The 27,425-nt window shown below is 37.0% G+C and overlaps 1 protein-coding gene across 5 annotated transcripts in view; it reads left to right on the top strand.

Moving 5' to 3' along the window:
- Nucleotides 1-4,222: 4,222 nt before the first annotated feature.
- PIK3C3 (phosphatidylinositol 3-kinase catalytic subunit type 3) overlaps nucleotides 4,223-27,425 on the top strand; it is a 152,237-nt gene continuing 129,034 nt past the window's right edge. For all 5 annotated transcript variants that reach the window (XM_060170439.1, XM_060170440.1, XM_060170442.1 and 2 more), the window contains exons 1-4: nucleotides 4,223-4,363; nucleotides 7,352-7,540; nucleotides 12,735-12,878; nucleotides 18,664-18,793. In XM_060170439.1, the coding sequence (XP_060026422.1) occupies nucleotides 4,296-4,363; nucleotides 7,352-7,540; nucleotides 12,735-12,878; nucleotides 18,664-18,793 (531 nt within the window). In that variant the 5' untranslated portion in view covers nucleotides 4,223-4,295. The remainder of the gene's footprint in view (nucleotides 4,364-7,351; nucleotides 7,541-12,734; nucleotides 12,879-18,663; nucleotides 18,794-27,425) is intronic.

Here is a 27,425-nt window from a genome sequence, read left to right as displayed (position 1 = left end):
CACCTACTTCACTATTTTGTTGAAATAATTAAATAAAGTAATATATGAACTGGCCTAACGTGCTGACAGATAGTAGTTTTTCAAATGCTAGATTCTTTCCTACTTTTCTTATTCAATATCTGCTCTGTGCCAGGAACTAAAGTAGAATACAGTGGTAAATAAAATTCACACAAATCCTTCCCTTGCAGAGCTTGTAGTCGAGTGGGACAGCATCGACTGAATAATTATGATAGAAACTCTTGAAAATACTATGGAAGAATAATACAGGAGGAACAGATTTTCAAGTGAGGTGACTTAAACTAGTGTTGGGGAGGAAGGTGAGGTCAGAAGAGGCTTCTCTGAAGCAGTGATCTCAGGCTTGCAATATACAAATCTAATAGTTTTTTAGCAAGGGTAGGGGAGGAAGATGGAGACTCTCTCAGGGTCTAGTACGTTTTGTAAAAGTCCAGAGTTTATGGGGCTCAGAGTTTTTAAAATCTTTAAAAATCTTGAATCAAGAGAATATAAATAACACCAGATATTTCTCACAGCTTTATAGTTCTCCTTTCCAAGGTCTGAGTACTAGAGATCACTCCTCTTATTGAGTGACGGGGGTGAGGAGGCACAAATCGCTCAACCCACAACCATGTTCCTTGGGTATGACCTGATCATGCTTTCTGGGAGAGATATGATCCAATTCCTCTTTTACAGCTGAGATTCTTGACAGTGATGTCATTCAACTATCAGGATTTTTTCCTCACTTGTGACACTGAGAGAAGAGCTTCTTTTATTACAGAGTAGAAGGAGCTCACACACAAAATATACTTTTATTATTTTTCAGAAAATGCATTCTTTTGATCCTTTCCCTTTTGCAGCTGATAGGAATTACCTTTTTGAATGGAACCACCCAGTCTTTGTGGGTTCCTACTCCAGGATCACTAAGAGACATTCTCAAGCCCATCTTTTCCACACTGTCACTTGACAAATGGCCATAAGTCTTGGCTTACGATGTAGGATTTTTCAAGTTTCCTGACAATGCTGTCTGTTCTATCATGTGATTAGGTTCTAAACTCCTGGAGTTTCTAGAAAACTTGTAAAGGCAATTTTTTTAATTGGAGAAAAAGCAGTTATGAGGTTATTTTAATCTCACAATATCATAGTCATTTTATCTTGATGGAAGGCCAATAATAGATGGTTGCTTTTCTAAGCTACAAGTCAATTTTTTTTTTTTTTTTTTTTTTTTTTGTGTGTGTGTGTTACGCGGGCCTCTCACTGTTGTGGCCTCTCCCGTTGTGGAGCACAGGCTCCTGACGCGCAGGCTCAGCGGCCATGGCTCACGGGCCTAGCTGCTCCACGGCATGTGGGATCTTTCCGGACCGGGGCACAAACCCGTGTCCCCTGCAACAGCAGGCGACTCTCAACCACTGCACCACCAGGGAAGCCCACGAGTCAATTTTTTATTACAAGCTAAAGAGAATAAATTGGGTGCAGAGCTGACAATTATCATGACATGAATCCTGGGCAACTAGAAGGAACAGACCATTATCAACAAGTTTCTCAACCAACATTAAGATTTGTATTTTGAATAATTAAACATGAAATTGAAAAAAGATGACAAAGGAAACACAGAATAAAAACTGCATCTACAAAGGTGAATTACATATGAGACAAAATAGTCAACGAAGTAGCCTACCACACAAAGAAAACACCTATGCAAAAAGTTATTTTCCTACAGACAGTCAGTGGTCTGTGGAGCTGTGGGTTCTTGCAATGCAAACTGTGTTCTATAATTATAAGTGTCTGTTATATTTATGAGTTCACATGGGAAAGATTACATGGGAAAGAAAACATCATTTCTTTCCTTTCAGAATAAGATGCCTAAGACTTCCATTTCCCATGGTCTTGCTAACTGGAGTCTGATACTCAGGTCTGCTAACCACACCTTCCTGATCCATGGTTGGTCCAGGAAAGGCACTGCCAGTTTTGGTTTCTGTGACTTTTAAAATGCTTCTGCGGCCTGCCACAATCCTCCTCACTGGCACATTAGTTTTCCTTTTTTTTTTTTTTTTTTTAATGTGTGTGTGGTACGCGGGCCTCTCACTGTTGTGGACTCTCCCATTGCGGAGCACAGGCTCTAGACGCGCAGGCCCAGCGGCCATGGCTCACCGGCCTAGTCGCTCCGTGGCATGTGTGATCTTCCCGGACCGGGGCACGCACGAACCCATGTCCCCTGCATCGGCAGGCGGACTCTCAACCACTGCGCCACCAGGGAAGCCCAGTTTTCCTTGTTGCATTAATGTCTTTGACAGTTACAGTCCAGTCTTCTAAGATTCTCCCATAATACATTCTTAATGTTGTTTTTTTCTTGATGATTACCTTTAAAAAGTTAATATAAGTCTATCCTGGATCCTATGAATGAATATCTTGGAACTAAGTATTGATATTTCATTTTTATATCTTTATCTGTGTTCTGCCTTTAACCGTGTTGGGACTTTAACTGTTATGGGCTAATGAAAAAAGGACAGAGATAGACCTAAGACAAAAAATGCTTTGGGGGGCAAGTAAAGGCCAAATACCATCATGGTACTTATACTAATGAAGAGTTCATAGTAATTTGAATAGAAAATGAGGCAAGAAAATTGAAGTGCCATGTGGTATACAGCAGTATAGATGTCTTGAATTTCAAAGAACCAGTCCTGTAAGAGTAGTCAATGCCATATTCATGTTGTAGGCAATAGAGTTTCAGCAAAAAGGCTAGGCATTGTATTAAGGTTGTTAATTTGAAGTTTTTATATTTAATTTGTAAATTTGATTTTTAAATAATTTATAAGAAATATATACGTGTGTACTTATATGAAGTTTACTCAGGTTTATACATTAAATAACATTATAATAAAAGTAATTTAAGTCAGCACTGGGATCAGAAAATTTAGTTCTTTACAGATTGTCAATATTTTATTCAAGTTTGAGAAACCTGTTTCACATCAGACCTGACATCCACCGCTGGAATTATGCCATAGACATGGCACTTGTAACTATTTGTTTTACTGTTGGGAGCTCTGATGATTAGAAAGTTCAAGTTTCTTTGCTTGCTGAAATTATATTTCCTATAAGTTCCAACCATTGGTAATAGTTATACTCAGCAACAAATCAAGTTGGCTCTCTTTTTGTTGGAACTGTAAGTAATAGGAGAATAACTATCATGCTTTTCCCTAGTGTTGCTTCCACACATATTTTTGAAAATCTACTTGGGACAAAACATTGTGCATTAGCCATTGTTTTTGAATTTCTAGGTTAAACAGCTACACTCCTTTCAATCTTTCCTTGAAAGTTTTTTCTTCTCCCCTAATTATAGTAATTTATATATACTCTAGCAATGTCCCTCTTACAATGTGGCACCTAAAAATAAACACATAGAAAACAGAGAATTTATTGACTATCACCAATAATAATGAATAGGAATTATTAAACTCAACAATGTATTAGGCACCAAGAGGCACACTATTCTTGCCAAGAGTTTTGGATCTAGTTGGAAATGCACATTACAATTTTACATACTATTAAATATAAAAATAAACATTGTAGGAGTTTAGAGGTCAGAAATCTGAGTCCTAGAGCTGTTACTGGATGTTTCTAGGTTCTAACAAGGGTTAGGTCTTCAAAGATATATTGGGTCTGAATACACCCTGTGTAAACAAGCACCCAAGTACTTTGATTAAAGTAGACTATATATTTGTAAGTCCTTCCTCCACTCTTTATAACGGAAAGAGGAAATCTTTGCTTGAGATAGCAAATACATGATTAAATCTACACGTTTTGGAAGGGGCCCTGAAATTTAAACTTGTTAAAACTCTAATTCCTGTGATTGTTCCCTGGTTAACCAACCTCCAGCCAGTGAAAGTTGTGATAATTCTTTTTGAACTGCATTTCCTTTTGGACTGATTTTAGAAGTAGCTCAGGCTCAAAAGACAGTTTCTTATTTTCTTTAAAAAACAACAACAAAAAACAAACAAGAAACAAACCACCGCTAACACTGGAAGAACACAGGAAGTCTGGTATGTAATCAAATAGGCGGCGTTCCCGGAATTCTATTTACACTCAAGAAGATGGTGGGCTCCCTTTGCACATGCGCAAAGAACGCTTGGAGGGGCGGGCAGTTCCGCTGCGTGAGGTCGCGCTCCCGGCAGGGATTGGCGGAGCCAGGGCTGAGAGGCGGAACCGGAAGAGCCTGTGTTGTGCGGCTCCGCAAATTCAGTGCCGGAGTCGTGCCAGCTCCCAGTTTTCAGCATTTGGTGTAGCTCTTGGCCGGCGGTGTCATGGGGGAAGCGGAGAAGTTTCACTACATCTACAGTTGTGACCTGGACATCAACGTGCAGCTTAAAATGTAAGAGAATGTGGGGACCGGGACTGGGATTGCTGAGCTTCAGGGGCGGGGAGGCAGGGGCCTATGGGTTGGGGAGAGAAGATGCTTATTAGCTTGATGGTCGGCCTGCGGACGGCCCGGAAGGCTGAAGCCAGGGAAACAGAGGTGAACGGGAGTTTGGAGAGGGGCCGTGTGCGCGGACTGAGGACGTGGTCTCAGTGAGCAGGACAGCTGTAGGAATAAATTCGTAAGTCCCACCGGGTTTATTTTGAAGAAAGCGTTTTGCTGTTCACTGCAACCTTTTGTGGGATTATTACTGCCTCATCTTACAGATAAAGAAATTAAGTCTTGGTTAAATCGTCGTCCTGCCGTTAATAATTGGAAGATCTTACTTTAAAACGGGGCTGGAAGGTGGAATAGAGACTGAAGAAATTATGAAGAGGTAGATACAGGCAGATAAGGTAGCTGAGCACATGGAGGTAGTACTAAAAACACGAGAGGTGATAGAGGATTAGGTTGAGTCTTACGACAGTCTGGCATTGCTTAGCCAGGGAAGTTGGGAGTCAGTCAAAGATGAGGAGGGCTCCAGGTGTAAAGGGACTAGAATATATAAGAGAGCCTTGCAGGAAAACCTTGGGATACCACAGTTGAAGTAAAGGTCCAGGGCATGACATCTTGAGATGAGAATAATGGAACTGAGATGGGGAACAGGTAGCACCAAGTTGGAAATTATGTCCATTGGCAGTCTCATAGATGTATTTTCATATGTGAAAACTATTATAAATTATCACAGATTATTAATCCCAACATCATTCATCATATGTTTTAATCAGTATTCAACAAATGTGCCTCAGACATAGGGCTACATACCTGTAGTAAATACATTTTCTGAGTCATTAGACGCTCCTTTGAATGATTGTTTTCAGAAGTTACTTACTTCAGACTCTGACAAGTCCTTTACTGTTCATTTCGTGGTGGTAAGAATAATATGCCAAACTGTACCTTTGTATAATACTTTACACACCCATTTAAAGTAATTTTACAGCATACACCAGTAGATGTTTATACAGGACCTGTATTGCCATCATCTGGTAAAGGACTTTCCTTCAGTCTTATTCCTCTCAGTATTTCTTGGACATATGAATGTTTTTTTTTTTTTTGAAACATTTGAACATTAAAAGGAAAGAAGAAAATTTTTTTTAAAATTTGTCCATTATTAACAGACACACATTGAGTATTTTGAGGAAAAGATAAAGCATAAATTAGAAGTTTGGCAAAATTCAGTACAAACCACCTTTTAGCGTCTGAGACTAGTTTTGGGGAGGGCAGGAAGTATCAGTTTAGAATCATATAGTCAGAGAATAGTAAATTTTAAAATTCTGTTTATTTTCCCCAGGCCGTTTCATCTGTGTCTGTGGTTTTAATAAAACTTGCACTTTGATGTCTCTTTTCTTAGTGCCATAGTTGAATATCAAACTGCCCACAAGACATGGTCACTTTGGATGTCCCAAAGCACTTCAAAAGCAGCTTGTCCAAAATGGAGCACATCATTAGCATGCCCTCTAACTCTTATCTTCTCTCACCCTATTTTGGTGATTGTTAGCATCATTCATTGATTTTGGTTAAGACAGGAAAGGAGTCATACGGATTCACACAGACAGCCCCTCTCACCTTCTGTTTAATCCTTTACAAGTTGTCTTGAATCTACCTGCTCAGTATCTTTGATCCATGCCCCCTTTAAACCCCATTGCCCTAGCCTTAGCCTACCCTTTTCCTTTTAACTTTGATTGAAAGTCTTCCAACTGATCTTGCTTTCAGTCCCACCTATCCATTACTTTCTTATACTCCTGCCAAAGTATCATAAACACAAATCTGATTATATTTCTCTCAATTCAAATTGTTCAGTTAACAGGTTTTTGAATTTTCATTTTGCGTGAGGCACTGTACTGAATTTGATGGCTACTTGGCTTCATTGCCCCGCCTACACTTCATTCTCATCTCTAGCTTCTTCTCCACATGAGCTTTATGCTTTAGCTATACCAACCTGTAGTTCGTCAGACACACTATCTTGCCTTTTTTCAGTTGTATATGCTGTTCTTTTATTCTGGGCTGACTCTCTGCCTCTGGCTCTCATCTTTCATATATTGTTCAGGCTCATTTCAGGCATCTATCTGGGTTACGAGCCCTACCTCCAAGCCACGTTAGGTGCTCCTGAGACTTTCTGATATATCTTTTGGTAATGGGAAGAACATTGGCTTTGGCTTCCTCTGTCCTGGTTTTTATTCTCAGCTCTGTTACTTACTTTGTGATCTTGGATAATAAGCTTGGTCTCTGAGTCTGCTTCATGTTTTATAACATGGTAATATGGTGAAAAGTAAGTAAGAAAGTCTCTATAAAATGCCTGGCACAATATATGATGTAATCTTGATTTCCAAGTAATGTTCCTACCTCTTTTATAATTTTATGCATATCTTTTACTACTTAAAACACTGTATTTCTTAATTTAAAGAACTGATTAGATATCTACATAGTAAAAAAAAATGAAAGCATAAAAAAATATGCATTAAAAATAAGTTTTCTCCCTAGAGCAAGGACTTAATATTTTCCTGTAACACTGTATTGTTTATCTTGTCTTTCATTTCTGGACTTCTGTGCTTAGTACAGTAAATGTTGTTGAAAGACTACAGGAATAAGTGGTCAACTTGAAGTTAATAAAATGAAACTAATGCTTGGAAAGCTGGTGACATCTAGAAGGTAGACACAAGAGTTGATGACAGGGTTTAAAATTAAGAAGCCTAAAATAAAGAAATATGTTGATGAAGTTAGGAATGATCTTAGGCATGTTAGTATTTTAGGAGACCTTTAGTAAATGAAAAAATGACTTTAATTTCATCTATAGGAAAATGTTCAGGTAGCATAAGGTTACTGTGACATAACCATAAGCTCTTAGTATTTGTTGTGTTTGTCTTTTAAAAATGTGTCTAAACATTATTGCTTTTATGCTTTCAGAGGAAGTTTGGAAGGGAAGAGAGAACAAAAGAGTTATAAAGCTGTTCTAGAAGACCCAATGTTGAAGTTTTCAGGACTGTACCAAGAAACATGTTCTGACCTCTATGTTACTTGCCAAGTTTTTGCAGAAGGGAAGCCTCTGGCCTTGCCAGTGAGAACATCCTACAAAGCATTTAGTACGAGATGGAAGTAAGTTATTTTCTTGAATATGGTGGGTTCCAGACTATTCTCCCATTTGTTTATAGATGTTGAAAGTATTATTTGGGATTACAGAGGAATTAAATTCTTTATTTAATACCTATAAGCAGTGATCGAATAGTTTAAAGTAGGAACCTACTCAGATAAAGTAGGTGGAAGTGAGGTGGAAGTGAATTTATTTGCCTAATTGAGGTGGAAGTGAATTTATGTTTGTATTGAGTATATTGACATATTTTTATGAGAACTTGACTGATTCACAAAATGACCCAAACCAAAAACACGTCTCTAAATTTGCTCCCATTCTACACCCTTGAACACAGAAACACTTTTGGATAGTCTGAGAATGTTGTCTAAGCTGATGTTTGGAACTCAGATCTTTAGAGAGAGATATGTTGTCATCTGTTTGGATCAGTTGTTTATGTTAAATGTGGAACTAACTTTTTTTTTAAGTTTATTAAGCATGCTGCATTAGCAAGCCATTGTTGGAATTCGAGGTAAATGTAATGAACATGAAGTTCCCGTTTATCCAGGATAGTATTGTAGGTCCTTAATATAATCTCTTGACACTTCTTATTTGATAGATTGTGTGGTGTAGTTTTAATGTTTGATTCGGGAGTATTATTCAGTACCCTGGTAGGCTTGGTACAGGATACACAGGTTGTGTGCCTCTCAGTGAAGGAGTTTATGCCCACAGTATTCATGGAGGACAGGATGTGGCCACATGGACTCCCAGGCGGTACTGTTGAGGATACAACCCTTTGTTTACCAAGTGTGGCCCAGCAGACTGGGAAAAGTTTTGTGGAGAGATCAGAAGCCTAAGCTCTGATGATCTGGCTACACTGAAACCAACTGTTTTAATGGTGTAATTTCTTTAGTAGTCTTTTTGTGGCTAGATATATATACACACGAGTATATATATGTATTTGTACTTATTATTCTGGAAAATTTCAAACCTGTAAAAGTAGAGAGAATAATATAATGAACTTCCAGGGCTCCCTCACCTACCTTCAGTAATTACTTACTCAGGCCAATCTTGTTTCAGCTATACCCAATGTTATTTTGAAGCAAATTCCAAATATTATATCATCTTAACTTAAATATTTCTTTATGTCTGTAACATAGCTACATATCATCATTACACCTAAAACAACCCACCAAAACTCCTATAATTGTATCAGAGGTTCTTAAACTGGAATCAGGAAATCTACAAAACCCTGAAATTGTATGCAGAATTTTTTTGTGTCTTGTGCACTTTTACGGGGACAGAGCTCAAAGCTTTTATTAGACTTTTTGAGGTGGCTTGTGACCCCCCCCAAAAGATTTAGAACCACAAATTTAGGTCTAGGAAGTCAACATTTATGGAGAATTCCACTTTTCTTGGGGGAAATTGTATGGTGGTTTTGTTCCATGCCTTGGCAATAAAAGAGATTAGAGCAAAAGCAAATTCCCAGTTATAGGGAGATGAACATCTTTCTCCTCTTCCTCCCATTTACCAGCTCCTCTCTGCATTGTTTATGTATTTTCAAGGATATAAAAACTTTCATATTTGCTCTCTCAAGGTTTGAGGTTTTTAGTTTATATATTTTTTTAATTGTGAAACTAACAAAGTACTCTAAAATAATTAGAATGGCTTTATTTTTTAATTAAAAGGTTTAAAACAGCTGTGTAGAAGATAGATTGAGAAAATACCTTACGTTGGGTAAATATATGAGGATAGGTTTTTATCTTTTTTTAAAATTAATTAATTTATTTATTTTTGGCTGCATTGGGTCTTCGTTTCTGTGTGTGGGCTTTCTCTAGTTGTGGTTAGCAGGGCTACTCTTCGTTGTGGTGCACGGGCTTCTCATTGTGGTAGCTTCTCTTATTGCGGAGCACAGGCTCTAGGCACGCGGGCTTCAGTAGTTGTGGCTCGCGGGCTCTAGAGCGCAGGCTCAGTAGTTGTGGTGCACAGACTTATTTGCTCCACGGTATGTGGGATCTCCCTGGACCAGTGCTCGAACCCATGTCCCCTGCATTAGCAGGTGGATTCTTAATCACTGCACCACCAGGGAAGTCCCTATCTTCTTTTAAATATACTCTTTGGGCTTAAGGGAAACATTTGCAGATTTTGTACATCCTGCTCTTTAGTATTTAAGAGTTGAAGTTTTTACCAATTCATCAAAACAAAAATAGCACTTCTAAAATAAATAAGGGCAAACTTTATACAGCCCTTATTTTCTATAAGCACTGACTTAAAAGAAGATTCTGTAGACTGGGGGGGGGGAATAAATTATACCACAAAAGGATCTCTTGCTATCTTAATTTTTGCACTTCAGAAAGTATTTTGGGGTAGTATGAGATTCCAAGTTGTCTAAATCTATTTCTGAGTTTCTGATAGTGAGTTGTGAGAGTTCAAATAATGAGAAGCTCATCCAAAATTCATCCGAATCTCTTCTACCATATTCTATTCTATCCTGTCCTATAATAAGAGAGCCCATGAGGAGGAAACCTATACTTTCTTTAGTTACACTTAGGGTAAAATTATCATCTTTAGGTGTGAAATACTGCAAATTTTTAAGTTATATATATGAATATTATTCTGCAGGCAAGTGGTTTAATTTTTTTTTTAATTTATATTTTGTCTTGTCACGTGGAGGATTTGAAATGGCTTTAGACATAGACTATCTAATATAATTTTAAAGTTAGAAAGTTAGGATTTAGGAGTGCATTAATCACACTAGAGAATTAGTACACTGGTGTATGGGTGTGGGGTACGTGGTGGGAAGTCATACCATCCAGAATCAAGCTTTAGAATCCTGGAATATTTTGAAAGTTGCCAGGTGAATTTAAGCCTAATTAGAGTTGGGGCATGAAGAGGGGATGATTCATGGGAAGGGAGAGAACAAAATGGTGTTCAAAATACACAGTTCTTTGATATCTGACCAGATCTTTTCATAATTTCTAGAATATCTTGAGTAGTTTTCAAACTATTTTTTAGCTGCAGATTCATTTTCTTCAAAAGAAATCTTCTGCAGAAACCCAGCATGTAAAACAGGTAAAGTGTTTTTGCTTTAATTTAAAGAGGTATGGGGGTCAGGTGTTGGATGGCAAAAGGTTTGAGGCAAATGATTGCTTGCTTTCATGTATTCTCCTAGTCAAAGGACAGAATATAAGGATGAGTATTTTCACAGCTCATTTTGGATATCGTTACTGACTTTTCTCTTTTACTTTAGCCTGTGTTAACTAATCTTTGTGGTTTGTTCATTGGCATAAGGTTACACTGCTTAGTATTTACCTTTTTATTCTGGCCTACCATGTGAATAGTAATTAAATAAATTCATTTAGTTTCTTAAGCTTGTCTGTAGGGGAGAAAGGCTTTTTAAACATGTATTTTATTTCTTTAAGAACTTCATAGAATAAAAGGATTTAATGATGTTTAGAGTCTCCTTTAAATCGAAAGCCATCTCAAATTTTCCTGTAGGTCCTTGAATTTATATGGTGGATGTAAATGTTTTGTTCTTTAATAAGTTCGTGAAATTCTGTTCAGTTTCTTACTGATACAGGTGTATTTGACCTAGACTGGGATATGCCCTTTGAGAATAATTTTGAGTAAACAGAGAAGCAGTTCTGTGTGTCTGCTGGGTATTACTTTGTGTGTTGTTTGCATAGTTTTCTTTTGGGATTTTAAAAGCCATCTGTTGTTTAAGGAAGTTGAGATGATCAGATAAATCCAGTGTTAAGTTTGAATGCAGAAGAAAATTTGCAGAGGTGAATAGAGAGTAAAAAAAATGGGAGAACTGTGCTGTCATTACTGTTAGTAAGAACAAACATTCCTTAGTGAAATCATATGTAAAAATATGCTTTGAAAGCATTAAAAAAATAGCTAAGCATTATTGGTATTTATGAAATAACTTGAGTGGAAGAAAAATCTCATCTAAAAAGTTGTCACATATCTGTCCAGAGCAGTCTAGTAACTTCATGTTACAAAGTTAGTGGATGGTCTCCTTTGATCTCTTTAAAATTTTGTTTTTTTTCTGCTTTATTGAGATACTGATGTATATTATAGGACCATGTTATACCTAGCAGCATTTTGAGTATAATATGAGTAATTCTGATTTCTTTCTTTTCTTAATAAAAAACTGTTCTGGAGAGTGCTTACAGAAAAAAAAAATCACAGTTTAGTTCTAAAACAACTTTGGTTCTAATAGGTTTATGTGTTTTCCCAGATTTTTATTAGCTATTATTATATTCTTTGTGTCTTAGTGATATCGTCTGTTTCTCTTTTCTTCACTGAAGTATAGTTGATTTACAGTATTGTGTTGGTTTCAGGTATATAGCAAAGGGATTCTGTTATACATATATATGTATATATCTTTTTTCTTATTCTTTTCCATTGTATTTTATTACAAGATATTGATTATAGTTCCCTATGCTATACAGTAAATCCTTGATGTCTGAGTTTCTTGATTAAAGAATTTACCAGTGTTATTTTTCATGAGCTTTGTTTTTCAAAATATTTTTTTTCATGTGTTCTATAGGTATATCTTGGAGATATTGCAGGTTCAGGTCTAGATCACCACAATAAAGCGAGTATTGCAATAAAGCAATTTTTTTGGTTTTCCAATGCATATGAAAGTTATCTTTATACTGTAGTCTATTAGGTGTGCAATAGCATTGTGTCTAAACACAGTGTTCATACCTTAATTAAAAATTACTTTATTGCTAAAAAATTCTATCATCTGAGCCTTCAGCGAGTCATAGTAGTAACATCTAACATCAAAGATCACTTACAACAGATCACCATAAAAAATATATTAATAATGAAAACATTTGAAATATTGAAAGAATTACCAAAATGGGATAGAGAGACACAAAATGAACAAAAGCTGTTGGAAAAATGGTACCCATAGACTTGTTAGATGCAGAGTTGCCATAAACCTCAATTTGTAAAAAATGCAATATCTGCAAAGCCCAATAAAGTGAAGTGAAATAAAATGCAGATATGCCTGTATTTAAAATTGAAGTTGCGTAGAGCAAAATTGAGGTAAGTGCCACGTTATTTTTTGTACTACTAACTTAATCTTTTGACATTTTCTCTGGACAAACCTTCTTGTATGGTTTGTTAACTTAAAAGAAAGTTATACACATATGTTTATGTTGACTTTCTTTCCTTAGCTTTATGTTTTTGTTGACTTTATTTCCATAGCTGGAATGAATGGCTAAAACTGCCTGTGAAATACCCTGACCTGCCCAGGAATGCGCAAGTGGCCCTGACTATATGGGATGTGTATGGACCAGGAAAGGCAGTGCCTGTGGGAGGAACAACAGTTTCACTGTTTGGAAAATACGGGTAAGCGTTTTCTTTTCCTATGGAAATGTTGTTGCTTTCTGGCCCTTTTCTTTCTTGACCTTAATAGTTTATGCCCAGTCTGGTTCTCTGTGCTAGGAAGTGAAACCTATTGGATACATATTGGATACATATGATTCTGTAGTACTTGAGGCTGAAGTTGACACATATTTCCTTCAGGAGATGCAGATAGATTAATTAAAAAACACAGTTTGTATTTCTCTACTGTTAATGATTGGTAATGTGATTTCTATTAGGAAATAGTCATTGGAAACTAGAACCTTATTTTTAGGAAAAAAAGGCTATTTGTCATATACTGTAACTGCTTTGTTATAGGGTTTTTCTGCTTTGTCATAATAGTGACAAAAAGGACAATAAACAGGGTTTAAAAAGTACTAAAGCACTAATTTGCTGTAATGGTAATGATTATAATAGGAAAGTTAATTTTGTTTTTAAAAATTTACAGATAATAGAAGTTAATTGTAAAACAAAAACAAAAACATGATAGTCCTTTAGGGTGTTTTTTCTCTATCCCTTTTCTCCTGAGCAGAGAGATCACTCTTCATCTTAAGAAAATTGTTGACATTCTATTCTTTCTATGTTTATTAATTGGAACTTTTCTCTAAAACACTTGGTCTTTCATCATATATTGAGTTACCTTGGTATACAGTTCATATAGGAAAGGCAGATTAATGTTTAATTTTTTTTCCCCTTTAACAATTTTAAGAATGAATTGGTTGGTGCCTTGGTAACCTTGAAAGTGACGATTGATGGTTTTTTGGTTTTTTGTTCTTAAGTTTCATCATGAACTTTTAAACAGTTTTGAAATGTTTCAATCCATTGTTCTTTTTATTCTTTATAATTCTTAAAAATTCCAATTTTTGGTCAGTAGGAGCCCCTTCAAGTTGATCCCATGTTCTTTTGACAGTATAGCACACCAGTAGTCATTGGTAGCTTCTTTACTTTCTGGAGACAGGCTATTCCAGGCTCATTGGGAAATTTCCTGCCCCAGACCTGGACTCTCTGAAAGAAGTCCTAGTTCCTTTAGGTATCAAATGATAGAGACCATAATCTAGGTATTATCAAACTTCTTAATTTTTGCCCATTTTAAAATTGAAAAATATTATCTCCTAAATTAATTTTCACATCATTAAATATGAGTGAAGATGATTGTATTGTGATATTTCCCTTTACATTTGTGTTTATGTTTCTGTGAATTGCTTTTTCATATCCTTTGCCCATTTTTTAAAATTGAGGTATAATTCACATACCATAAAATTCTTTGTCTTTTTTTTTGAGTTGTCATTTTTCTTATTAATTTGTAAGGGGTCTTTGTAGATTAGTGAAATTAGCCCTTTGTGTGTTACATGTTACACATATTGTTTTTCCTGTTTGACATTTTCTTTTGAATTATATATTTGTTTGTTGCTTATTTACTTGCAGCTCATGAATCTTAAATTATGATGTTGAATTTATCAGTTTTTTATAAACCAGTGGGGGTTAGGAAGGCAGGTAGAACTAGATTGTCTGGGTTTAAAACCTGGTTCTTTTGCTTATTATCTGTGTACCCTTGGGCAAGTTATTTAATCTCTTTATGCCTCAGTTTCCTTATCTGTAAAATGAGATATTAGTATTTACCTCACAGAGTAGTTGATGATGATAAATTACTAAAGACATGAGCTTAATAAGCTTATTAAGCTCATAATGAGCTTAATAAGTGCTCAGTAAATATTAGCTGTCATTATTTCTGAACTATTCTTGTTAGTTTTGAATACTATTAATCATAAAATGTTTTAATATTAGAGACGGATAATCTTCCTCATTCGTAGTCCTTTCAGAATTTCTCTGGATAGTCTCTATATTTTATCAGATAAATATTAATATTATTTCCTCAGTTAAAAAAAAAAGCTCATTCTTATTTTGTTGGGAAACTGTATTGAATTATATATGTGAATTACAGAGAGAATTGATATCCTTATAATATTGAATTTTTCTGTTCAGGATAGGATGTCTCAGAAAAGCTTCAACTCATGAATAAAATGTAGATGTAATTTCATTGAGAATAGCTTGATTGCTTAGTAATGTGTAGGTATTTTACTTTAATGTATCTATTAAAGAAACATTTATTATTGAAATCCATGCAGGAACAATAATTTAGACATAGTCTGAGACATCGTGGCCTCCAGTTTTAAATATGTTTTTTGATAAAATGGCAGGTTATAGTAGAATGGACATATTACAAAATCAGTATGTTTCTTTTCTGGAATGTTTGTACCTTTTTACTTTCTCTACCAGGGTGGAATTTGCTTGCCATATAGAAAAAAAAATGCACAACATTATTACTCTTACTGTAGTCTTAGTGGTTAAATCTTCTTGAGAAACAGCCAGATAGACCTCTTGGTTTTTCTTCCTGGCCTCTTCATTAGTGGTTTACCTTCTGAAATAACAGCGGGAGTTTCCCTCATGAAAACACCTCTTTTAACACTCATATATCGATACATTTTCATTGACCTTAGGATGTAGTTTCAGGAGACAATCTGACTAGACTATAGGTGTAAGACAATAGAAATTTCCATAGAAGTACAGTGAAATGACCTGCCTACAGCCAAATCAATTCTCAGATTGACATTTGTGACACGGTTTTACTTGGCCTTTGACAAGTTTTTATAAAGTACGTGAAATCAGTAGTAATCATTGTGTGTACGTGTATGTATAATAACTCATGTTAGATCACCTACTGTTCCCTCTAGGCTGATGCTTATAGTGACCTGCACCTCAGAAAAAGGAAATCTGAGAAGCCCTATGAAATTAAAATAACTCCTTTTTCTCTCTGTGTCCTGGGGCCTTCCCTTGAAGGCTAACTGGGATGCAGTGGAGACAAGCCCAGGCATTCCCTCGCAAGATACTGGACTTCCTGTGCACCTTTGGATTGTGGAAGAATATGATATTCAGGATGTTCCAGGTGCTATAGCAGAGTGCAGACATCCACTTGTACTGCTGGGTCACAGCTGCTTCTCTGCATGGTGTTGCTGACATTCATGGTGAGAAAGTAGCATGAGTCTTCTGTGTGATCTCAGGAGGAAGCCTGTGCAAATTTTTTTCCACCTACCATTAAAAATCATGTCATGTGCCACCACAGTTCTCATGACTTAGGGAAATGCTGCTTTAGACCTTCATTTCCTCAAATGTTTCTTAGGCAATGAAATAACACCAGTTGTACCGCACCTTGTTCCTTAAATAGTCCTGGTATGGACTTATTAGCTATTTAAAAGTGGTCCTCAAAGTGTGTAATAGCTGTGTTATAGTATCGGGAGTCCTGTGACTACCAACTCTTGCTGTTTGCTAATACCTGTTTTGTATTCTTGAGTCAGTGTGAAGCAGTGCTTCTTGGAGGATAGTGTAGTTAATCTAAAGACAGATGTGTTAGGATATGGCTGGAGTAACTAATTGTCCTCATTTTGAAAGTCTAGCTTGTGAGATTCCTAAGTAGCTAAAGAATTGATTGATCATTAGGTTAAATTGGCAAAGGATCATACGCAAGCTGTATATTTCTCTTGCAGATGTTTTTTCCAAATGTGAATTCTGAAGTCAGGCCAGTTGTTGCTGTAGTGGTTTGGCACTGGGAGCTGGAGCATCTACAGCAGCTGTTGCTGGGGCCTCTGTTTGTGTCTGAGGGAGATCCTGCTGTACCGTTTTCTTTCTTGCCTGTTTGGCTTAATTTCCCAAATGGACTTGATGCTCTGAGCATCTTCTGGCTTGCCACCTGGAGGCTGTGTAACTCTCTGTAAAGGTTCCATTAGTGTCAAAAGAAAGTAATATGTTCACTTGATCATTTGAATCACTTGGCATCACCCCTACCTTCCATGTCCCCTTATCCTTAAATCTCTTCTCCAGATCCATCCCAAGGCACCTAAATTATTTAGTAAACTGGCTTCCTGCCAAATGTACTTATTTTTGATTTAGTTAAGTTCAGCCAAACTATTCACTTGGGGGCAAGGAAGTGGAGAGAAGGAAGGGAAGCTTTCTGCTGTTTCTGAAGGTATATTTAAGGATATTCATGGAAAGTGGTATTATGACCTTACTGTACCCAGTTTCTTAGAGACTAAGGTCTGCTTTATGTTGAATGTCTCTCAGTTGAAAGGGAAAGAAAATGAACTTTATAAAGGCTTTTTAAATAATACCACTTTTTTTTTTTATCTTTAACATGATAGATAAATATTGGGTGTATTGAGTCTTCACAACCAGTCAGTACATTTTGTGTTGGGCCTATAAAGTAAGCTTTTGCAGATATGGTTGCTGGATATTACCTGTTTATTTCCAAACTTAGACCTTAACATATTTGGTCCTTAATCGTATACTGCTCATCAGCTTGTAGCTGTCCTTTATAGTTTCCAATCTAAATGTTTATGGCATCATTACTTACATACATTACATAATATTCAGTGAAAATTCTCTTTATTACCTCAGGAAAATCTGCTAAGAAATTTTCCATTGGTCAGATCATGATAATAATGGTTTAAAAATTAATGTGAACCTTTTACAGTTAAGTACAGTGGTTTTAAAGATGGGAAAAGTGCATCACTATATCCATCGTGTACCTAATTAAAAAATTATTTAACATGGGAGTCTTTGGACTTGCCTACTCACCTGCACACACTTCTAGTCTTATTCTTTTCATTGCGATTGACAGCTTGGCCTTTCAGCTTTGGGAGGATGCTGTTTGAATAGACTTTATATTGTTTGAAAGGCCTTGTTAACACTTAAAAAAAGAAAACACACTAACAGAAGACTATCTCTAAACCTCTTCAAAGAAACAAAACTCAGAAACTTGACAGCGTATTTAAAAAGCATATTTGTCTAGAGCTTCTTTTATGAGTTTGTTCAGCCTTTACTGTGGATCTTCATGGTAGCTTTTTGAAAGAAGCAGAAGCAGAAGCACGACAGTCAGAGGTCATGTAGTCTTTTACTTTAAAGCAGGATCATCCAGCTCAGGCTGAATTTCAACAATATGTTAAATTTCTGACTTGTAGACATGGGTATTTTTTCTTACTGAATCCACTACTGTATTCCCTTTTAGACATCTTTCTTATGGAAAAGAAGATGGGAGAAAAATAAGCCTGTACCCAGTGAAATGGAAAATAATAGCTAACATTTATCGAATACTTATTACGTGGTAGACACTATTCTAAGTACTTTTTACTTGTACTGGTTTATTTAATTTTTCTAACAACTCTGTGAGATACAGTTCCTCTTTATAATCTCATTTTATAGATGAGGAAACAGGCACAGAGAAGTTAAGTAACTTACCCAAAGTCTTGTAGGTAATAGGTGGCACAGCTGGGATCCAAACCTCGGCAGTTCAACTCCGCTGTCTACTATGCTGAATTGTCACTTAAAGTAGAAAGTTATATAATTATTTTAATTTGGTTTCAATCATTGTAAATGTGACATTCTTTCGCTGGGTAGAAATTTGGTTTCTGTTTCTAAGATCTCCACTGACGTGTTGAAGTGCATGTGGTCCATTACTGATGCTTCTCTGTTTCCAGTTTACCTTTAGAATCTCTGTAATAGTTTTAACTGCTTGGAGGAGAAAAGAATGGCACGTGAAAAACAGTGTTACATGGATTTTAGTTGCTTGGTTAATTGCTTTACAGCCCACTGGAGGCTTAAAGCTTGGCAAGAGAGACATGCATTTCCTTGGTAGAATTCTCTCTGTTTACGAATCTGAAATTTCCCATAATGGACTACATTAATTTAATTCTGTCCTGAACATTCTCTTTTTGCCTAGCATGTTTCGCCAAGGGATGCATGACTTGAAAGTCTGGCCTAACGTGGAAGCAGATGGATCAGAACCCACAAAAACTCCTGGCAGAACAAGCAGTACTCTCTCAGAAGATCAGATGAGCCGCCTTGCCAAGGTAAAAAAGAAGCTATTGGAACAGGTGGAAGGCTCTGAATGATGTCTGTTGTAGTATAAATTGACATTATGAATTCTGTCAGATTACTTTTTAATTTAAATTTAATCTTTTAATAATAGTTTTATTGAAATATAATTCACATACCATAAAGTTCACCCTTGGAAAGTGTACAGTTTAATGGTTTTTTAGTGAATTCACAAAGTTGTACGATCATTACAACTATTTACTTTTAGACCATTTTTATCAAAAATATAACCATGTACCCATTAGCAGTCATTCCCCATTCCCTCCTTCCTCCAGCCCCTGTCAACCACTCATCCACTTTTTATCTCTGTAGATATTCCAATTCTGGACATTTCACGTAAAGAGAATCATAATACATGGGCTTTTGTGTCTGTAATTCCAACAGATTTGAAAATGTAGAGCTTTTGGTGATACCTTCAAGATGACCACCTACTTTTTTGGTAACATTGTCTTAAAGATGCAAGTGCTAGAGATTCTTACATTGTTTGAAAGTGAAAATTTCTTATATTAGCCTGTCTAAATTACCCTCACTCCACCCCACCTCTCTTTTTGTAAATTGACTGAGTTATTACCTCTTTTTTCCAAAATTGTGTTAATGAAGTGTTTTCATTTAATGTTTGTATTTCTAAGTTCAATTCTATTCTCAAATCACAGTAGTGTAACTTATGTTGTGAATATCTGTTCAAAAAGTACTATGTTAGATACTGTTTAAAGATGCTTTTACAATACTTTTATTAAGAGACTTTCTTTTAATTTTTACATGTAATTTTCCTTTGTGATCTTATTAGTTACGGATGACTCTATTACGTCTGGAGAAAGTTTTAATGCCAAGCACTTTACAACTTTTTTGTTTTAGATTCCATATATATATGTGTTAGCATACAGTATTTGTTTTTCTCTTTCTGACTTACTTCACTCTGTATGACAGACTCTAGGTCCATCCACTTCACTACAAATAACTCAATTTTGTTTTCTTTTATGGCTGAGTAATATTCCATTGTATATATGTGTCACGTCTTCTTTATCCATTCATCTGTCAGTGGACACTTAGGGTGCTCCCATGTCCTGGCTATTGTAAATAGTGTTTTAATGACCGTTGTGGAACATGACTCTTATTGAATTCTGGTTTTCTCAGGGTATATGCCCAGTAGTGGGATTGCTGGGTCATATGGTAGTTCTGTTTTTAGTTTTCTAAGGAACCTCCATACTGTTCCCATAGTGGCTGTATCAGTTTACATTCCCACCAACAGTGCAAGAGGGTTCCCTTTTCTCCACACTCTCTTCGGCATTTATTGTTCATAGATTTTTTTTTTTTTTTTTTTTTGCGGTGCGTAAGAGTGGTAAGAGTGGTACATCCTTGTCTTGTTCCGGTCTTTAGAGGATATGGTTTCAGTTTTTCCCCATTGAGAATGATGTTGGCTATGGGTTTGTCATATATGGCCTTTATTATGTTGAGGTAAGTTCCCTCTGTGCCTGCTTTCTGGAGAGTTTTTATCAAAAATGGGTGTTGAATTTAGTTGAAAGCTTTTTCTGCATCTATTGAGATTATCATATGGTTTTTATCCTTCAGGTTGTTAATGTGGTGTATCACATTGATTTGCATGTATTGAAGAATCCTTGCATTTCTGGGATAAACCCCACTTGATCATGGTGTATAATCCCTTTAATGTGCCTTTGGATTCTGTTTGCTCGTATTTTATTGAAGATTTTTGCATCGATGGTCATCAGTGATATTGGTCTGTACTTTTCTTTTTTTGTAATATCTTTGTCTGGTGTTGGTATCAGGGTGATGGTGGCTACCTAGAATGAGTTTGAGAGTGTTCCTCCCTCTGCTATATTTTGGAAGAGTTTGAGAAGGATAGGTGTTGGTTCTTCTCTAAATGTTTGATAGAATTCGCCTGTGAAGCCATCTGGTCCTTGGCCTTTGTTGGAAGATTTTTAATCACAGTTTCAATTTCAGTGCTTGTGTATAGTCTGTTTATATTTTCTCTTTCTTCCTGGTTCAGTCTCAGAAGTTTGTGCGTTTCTAAGAATTTATCCATTGCTTCCAGGTTGTCCATTTTATTGGCATATAGTTACTTGTAGTAATCTCTCTTGATCCTTTGTGTTTCTGCAGTGTCAGTTGTTACTTCTCTTTTTCATTTCTAATTCTGTTGATCTGAGTCTTCTCCTTTTATTCTTGATGAGTCTGTCTAATGGTTAATCAATCTTGTTTATCTTCTCCAAAAACCAGCTTTTAGTTTTATTCATATTTTTTATAGTTTTCTTCATTTCTTTTTCATTTATTTCTGATCTGATCTTTATGATTTCTTTCCTTCTGCTAACTTTGGGGTTTTTTGTTCTTCTTTGTCTAATTGCTTTAGTTGTAAGATTAGGTTGTTTGAGGTTTTTCTTGCTTCTTGAGGTAGGATTGTAATGCTATAAACTTCCCTCTTAAAACTGCTTTTGCTGCATTCCATAGGTTTTGGGCCATCATGTTTTCAGTCATTTGTTTCTAGGTATTTTTTGATTTCCTCAGTTATCTCTTGATTATTTAGTAGCATATTGTTTAGCCTCCATGTGTTTGTATTTTTACAGTTTTTTTCCTGTAATTGATATCTAGTCTCATAGCATTGTGTTTGGAAAAGATACTTGATACAATTTCAATTTTCTTAAATTTACCAAGGCTTGATTTGTGACCGAAGATATGATCTATCCTGGAGAATGTTCCATGAGCACTGAGAAGAAAGAGTATTCTGTTGTTTTTGAATGGAATGTCCTATAAATGTCAATTAAGTCCATCTTGTTTAATGTATAATTTAAAGCTTGTGTTTCCTTATTTATTTTCATTTTGGATGATCTGTCCATTCGTGAAAGTTGGGTGTTAAATTCCCCTACTATGATTGTGTTACTGTCAATTTCCCCTTTTATGGCTGTTAGCATTTGCCTTATGTATTGAGGTGCTCCTATGTTGGGTGCATAAATATTTACAATTGTTACATCTTTGTCTTGGCTGGATCCCTTGATCATTATGTAGTGTCCTTCTTTGTCTCTTGTGGTAGTCTTTAAAGTCTATTTTGTCTGATACGAGAATTGTTACTCCAGCTTTCTTTTGATTTCCATTTGCATGGAGTATTTTTCCATCCCCTCACTTTCAGTCTGTATGTGTCCTTTGGTCTGAAGTGGGTCTCTTGTAGACAGCATATGTATGGGTCTTGTTTTTGTATCTATTCAGCCAGTCTGTGTCTTTTGGTTGGAGCATTTAATCCATTTACATTTAAGGTAATTGTCAATATGTATGTTCCTATTACCATTTTCTTAATTGTTTTGGGTTTGTTATTGTAGGTCTTTTCCTTCTGTTGTGTTTCCTGCCTAGAGAAGTTCCTGTAGCATTTGTTGTAAAGCTGGTTTGGTGATGCTGAATTCACTTAGCTTTTGTTTGTCTGTGAATGTTTTAATGTCTCCATCGAAGCTGAATGAGATCCTTGCTTGGTTGTAGGTTTTTAAATTTCATCACTTTAAATATGTCCTGCCACTCCTTCTGGCTTGCTGAGTTTCTGCTGAAAGATCAGCTCTTAACTTTATGGGGATTCCCTTGTATGTTTCTGTTGTTTTTTCCTTGCTGCCTTTAATTTTTTCTTTGTATTTAATTTTTGATAGTTTGATTAATATGTGTCTTGGCATGTTTCTCCTTGGATTTATCCTTTATGGAACTCTCTGTGCTTCCTAGACTTGATTGACTATTTCCTTTCCCATATTAGGGAAGTTTTCCACTATAATCTCTTCAAATATTTTCTCAGTCTCTTTTTTTTCCTCTTTTTCTTCTGGGACCCCTATATTTCGAATATTGTTGCATTTAATGTTTCCCAGAGGTCTCTGAGACTGTCCTCAATTCTTTTCAATCTTTCTTCTTTATTCTGCTCTGCAGTAGTTATTTCTACTATTTTACCTTCCAGGTCACTTATCTGTTCTTCTGCCTCAGTTACTCTGCTGTTGATTCCTTCTAGAGAATTTTAAATTCATTTATTGTGTTGTTCATTATTTTTTGTTTGCTCTTTAGTTCTTTTAGTTCCTTGTTAAAACTTTCTTGTTTGTTCTGCATTGTATTTCTAAGATTTTGGATCATCTTTACTATCATTACTCTGAATTCTTTTTCAGGTAGACTGCCTCTTTCCTCTTCATTTATTTGGTCTGATGGATTTTTACCTTACTCCTTCATCTGCTGTGTGTTTCTCTGTCTTCTCAGCTTGTTTAACTTACTGTGTTTGGGGTCTTCTTTCGCAGGCTGCACGTTCTTAGTTCCCATCGTTTTTAGTGTCTGCCCCCAGTGGCTCTAGTTGGATCAGTGGATTGTGTATGCTTTCTGATGGAGGGGACTGGTACCTGTCTTCTGGTGGATGAGGCTGGATCTTGTCTTTCTGGCTGGCAGGACCGTGTCCGGTGGTGTGTTTTGTGGTGCCTGTGACCTTACTGTATTTTTAGGCAGCCACTCTCCTGATGGGTGGGGTTGTGTTCCTGTCTTGCTAGTTGTTTGGCGTAGGGTGTCCAGCACTGTAGCTTTCTGGTCATTGAGTGGAGCTGGGTGTTATCGTTGAGATGGAGATCTCTGGGAGAGCTTTCGCTGTTTGACATTACGTGGAGCCGGGAAGTCTCTGGTGGACCAGTGTCCTGAACTCGGCTCTCCCGCCTCAGAGGCACAGGTCTAACACCCGGCCGGAGTACCAAGACCCTGTCAGCCACATGGTTTAGAAGAAAAGGGAGAAAAAAAAGAAAGAAAGAAAAAAATAAAATAAAGTTATTAAAATAAAAATAATTATTAAAAATAAAAAAAAAGTAATTAAAAAAACAGTCAGAAATAACCTTAGGACAAATGGTAAAAGCAAAGTTATACAGACAAAAATCACACAAAGAAGCATACACATTCACACTCACAAAAGGAGAAAAGGGAAAAAAAAATATCTATATATTGAAATAGAAACAGGAAGTGAGCAACCAAATCAATAAACAAATCTACCAATGATAATAAACTCTAAATACTAAAACCAGAAACAAATTAGATGCAGAAAGCAAAGCCCAAGTCTACAGTTGCTCCCAAAGTCTGCCGCCTCAATTTTGGGATGATTCAGTCTCTTCAGGTATTCGAGAGATGCAGGGTACATCAAGGTGATTGTGTAGATTTAATCCACTGCTCCTGAGGCTGCTGGGAGAAATTTCCCTTTCTTTTCTTTGTTCGCACAGCTCCTGGGGTTCAGCTTTGGATTTGGCCCTGCCTCTGCGTGTAGGTCACCTGAGGACATCTGTTCTTCACTCAGGACGGAGTTAAAGGAGCAGCTGATTAGGGGGCTCTGTCTCACTCAGGCCTGGGGGGAGGGAGGAGTACGGAATGCGGGGCTAGCCTGCAGTGGCAGAGGCAGGCGTGACTTTGCAACAGCCTGAGATGTGCCATGTATTCTTCCATGGAAGTTGTCCCTGGATCACAGGACCCTGGCAGTAGCGCCCTGCACAGGCTCCTGGGAGTGCAGGTGTGGATAGTGACCTGTGCTTGCACACAGTATTGTTGGTGGCTGCAGCAGCAGCCTTAGCGTCTCATTCCCGTCTCTGTTGTCCACGCTGATAGCTGCGGCTGGCGCCCATATCTGGAGCTCGTTTAGTCAGTGCTCTGAATCCCCTATCCTCATGCACCCCGAAACAGTGGTCTCTTGCCTCTTTGGCAGTTCCAGACTTTTTCCTGGACTCCCTCCCATCTAGCTGTGGCGCACTAGCCCGCTTCAGGCTGTGTTCACGCAGCCAACCCCAGCCCTCTCCCTGGAATCTGACCTCGGAAGCTGGGGCCTCAGGTCCCAGCCCCCAACCATCCAGGCAGGTGAGCAGACAAGCCTCTCAGGCTGGTGAGTGCTGGTCGGCACTGATCCTCTGTGCGGGAATCTCTCTGCTTTGCCCTCTGCATCCCTGTTGCTGCACTCTCCCCTGTGGCTCCGAAGCTTCCCCCCCCCGCCACCCCCATCTCCACCAGTGAAGGGGCTTCCTAGTATGTGGAAACTTTTCCTCCTTCACAGCTCCCTCCCAGAGGTGCAGGTCCTGTCCCTATTCTTTTCTCTCTGTTTTTTCTTTTGCCCTACCCAAGTATGTGGGGAGTTTCTTGCCTTTTGGGAAGTCTGAGGTCTTTTTCCAGCATTCAGTAGGTGTTCTGTAGGAGATGTTCCACATGTAGATGTATTTCTGATGTATTTGTGGGGAGGAAGATGATGTCCACATCTTACTCCTCTGCCATCTTGAAGGTCTCCAAGAATGAACGTTATAATTCATATAATAATGAAATTCTGAATTTGAGGGGGAATGGTCAGAGTCAAGAAATATAAAGCTATATAGTTGTGCAATTCATCCACCTAGGTTCTCTTATATTAAACAAATTATATAGGCTTCTATTCACATGTTCCTAATTTTTTCCCATTTATTTATTAAAAAATTTTTTTTTGCGGCACGTGGGCCTCTCACCATCACGGCCTCTACCATCGTGGAGCACAGGCTCCGGACACGCAGGCCCAGCGGCCATGGCCCACAGGCCCAGCCGCCCTGCGGCATGCGGGATCCTCCCAGACCGGGGCATGAACCCGCGTCTTCTGCATCGGCAGGCAGACTCCCAACCACTGCGCCACCAGGGAAGCCCTCTCATTTAGTTTTGATGCAGATTTCAGAAATAATTTTTGTAACAACTGATTGACATTTTTCAAACAGCAGTAAATGCAACATTGGAATTTGAAATGGACTTTTTAATGTAGCACAATGTTATAGTATACATTTCTCATTTTTATCTTTTGAATTTTATAGTAGGAGAAAAAGGTGTGACTTGATAATGATCAGCTTTTTTTATGGTTGCAACTATAACTCCTTAAAGAGTTGTTTGGGTTCATATTTATTCTTTTGATTATCATTGTACATTTGCAGCTCTCAAAATGATGAGTAAGCATATGCAGCGCTAAATGAGGTATTGGAAAGAAGCCTTCTTAACAGTTTTGTTAATGGGTAGCAATCATCAACAGTCTAAATTCTTTATATTGGAGAGGATGGGAAGTAAGGTCCTACTTTTTCAAGAGGTATGTATTAAAATTTATACACTGACTATTACCGAGGGTGGCTAATAGTTTTTAAGTGAGTATTTATGCATTTGTTTCTCAATCTTTAAAATGGGGATAAAAATTAATGAGAATAAGTCTTTCTTATGCAAATTGGAGATGAGCTCCTTTCAAAGTTCTTTTTCCCTAATAGAATTCTATTTCTTACTTCTGAGTGGAGTGGAGCCTTTGGAGGTTGCTGTGCTGTGACAGCTTGCATTAGTGTTTAACTCATGTTCCCCAGAGACTAAATGGAAACCATTAAAACCAATAATTACTCTTCTTAAGGGGAAAAAGGCATCATGTTTGTAGCATTTTTGAAGGAACTGCTCTCCCTTTGAAGGAAGCGTTTTTTAATTTTTTGGCACTTGGGCTAATATGTTTTATTCTTTTCTGTACAGCAGTTGGTCATGCTGTTTGAAGTTTCAGAACTGTTATATCCCTGCTGCTGTTGAAGTTGAATGTGTTTTATAAATGATGCTTTGGTTTGATGAAATTGGAAGCTTGGGCATTTGGAAGCACTTTTCAGTGGGAAGAGCACTGTAGTATGAGGCAGAGATTTGGCCATCCTACCAGCTCTGGGAAAATAATTTCTAAGCCTGTAAAATCAGAAGTTTAGAATGGATGATATTTGAGGTCCCATGTAGCTATTCACATTCTATGATTCTAAAAGTACTGCAATAGTAAATAATTGGGATTTTTTATTTACCTGGATTTTATAGTTACCACCTTAATAGAGAAACAACATGCAGTCATCAGTTGGCAATTATGGAATCGTTCATGCCGTTCCTTTTCATCTGTAATACATAAGCCTAGAGTAAAGCATCGTTCAGGACCTGCCTAATGTGAATGATCTGGCTGTGCTCTTAGATTTTGTTTTTGTTGTTTTTCTTTTTTGGTTAGTGACTGCTTCTTAAATTTTTCAGACTGGCTTCCTTAGTATTTCCCTTGCCTTATACCAGAAAAAGTATACTTTGATATTTGTTGTGGTCTTAACTTATAAACTTACCAGAGAGAGTATACTTTGATACTTGGTATACTCTGAATTTAAAATGATACTTTGGTATTTGTTTGTTCCTTAAAATTATGCCACAGTAGCTCTCTCCCTCCTTTTCTCCTCCTCTCATTTTTCTGGTTCCACATTAAAAAGTTTGTTGAGTTAGATTGTCATTCTCTTCCTCAAAACATTTCGAAATTGTCTTTGGTACCGTATTACAATATTTTGAAATTGTTTTTGGTTCTTTAAAAACCTGGAAAAAAATGTCTATGCTATTGTTTCCATTTTCATATAAAAGGAACAGATATTTCATTTTCTCACACTGTCATTTTAAGAAAAGAAATGAGTATTCAAATAGATGAGGTTTAAGTGGTTAGAACTGAATGGTTTCTTTCTTGTTGTACTTTGATTTTTCCAGTGAATTTACTCTCTTTCTAATTGTTTAGAAAGGTGGCTTAAGAGTAAAAACGTGTATATTAATCTTAATAATAGCAGAGCATAGTTACCATGCATTGTACCC

Source organism: Lagenorhynchus albirostris, chromosome 14, assembly GCF_949774975.1.
Source record: "Lagenorhynchus albirostris chromosome 14, mLagAlb1.1, whole genome shotgun sequence".
In the NCBI taxonomy this organism is placed as follows: domain Eukaryota; kingdom Metazoa; phylum Chordata; class Mammalia; order Artiodactyla; family Delphinidae; genus Lagenorhynchus; species Lagenorhynchus albirostris.
The sequence above is the reverse complement of the archived record's forward strand: the minus strand, read 5'-3'. Positions and strand labels throughout refer to the sequence as shown.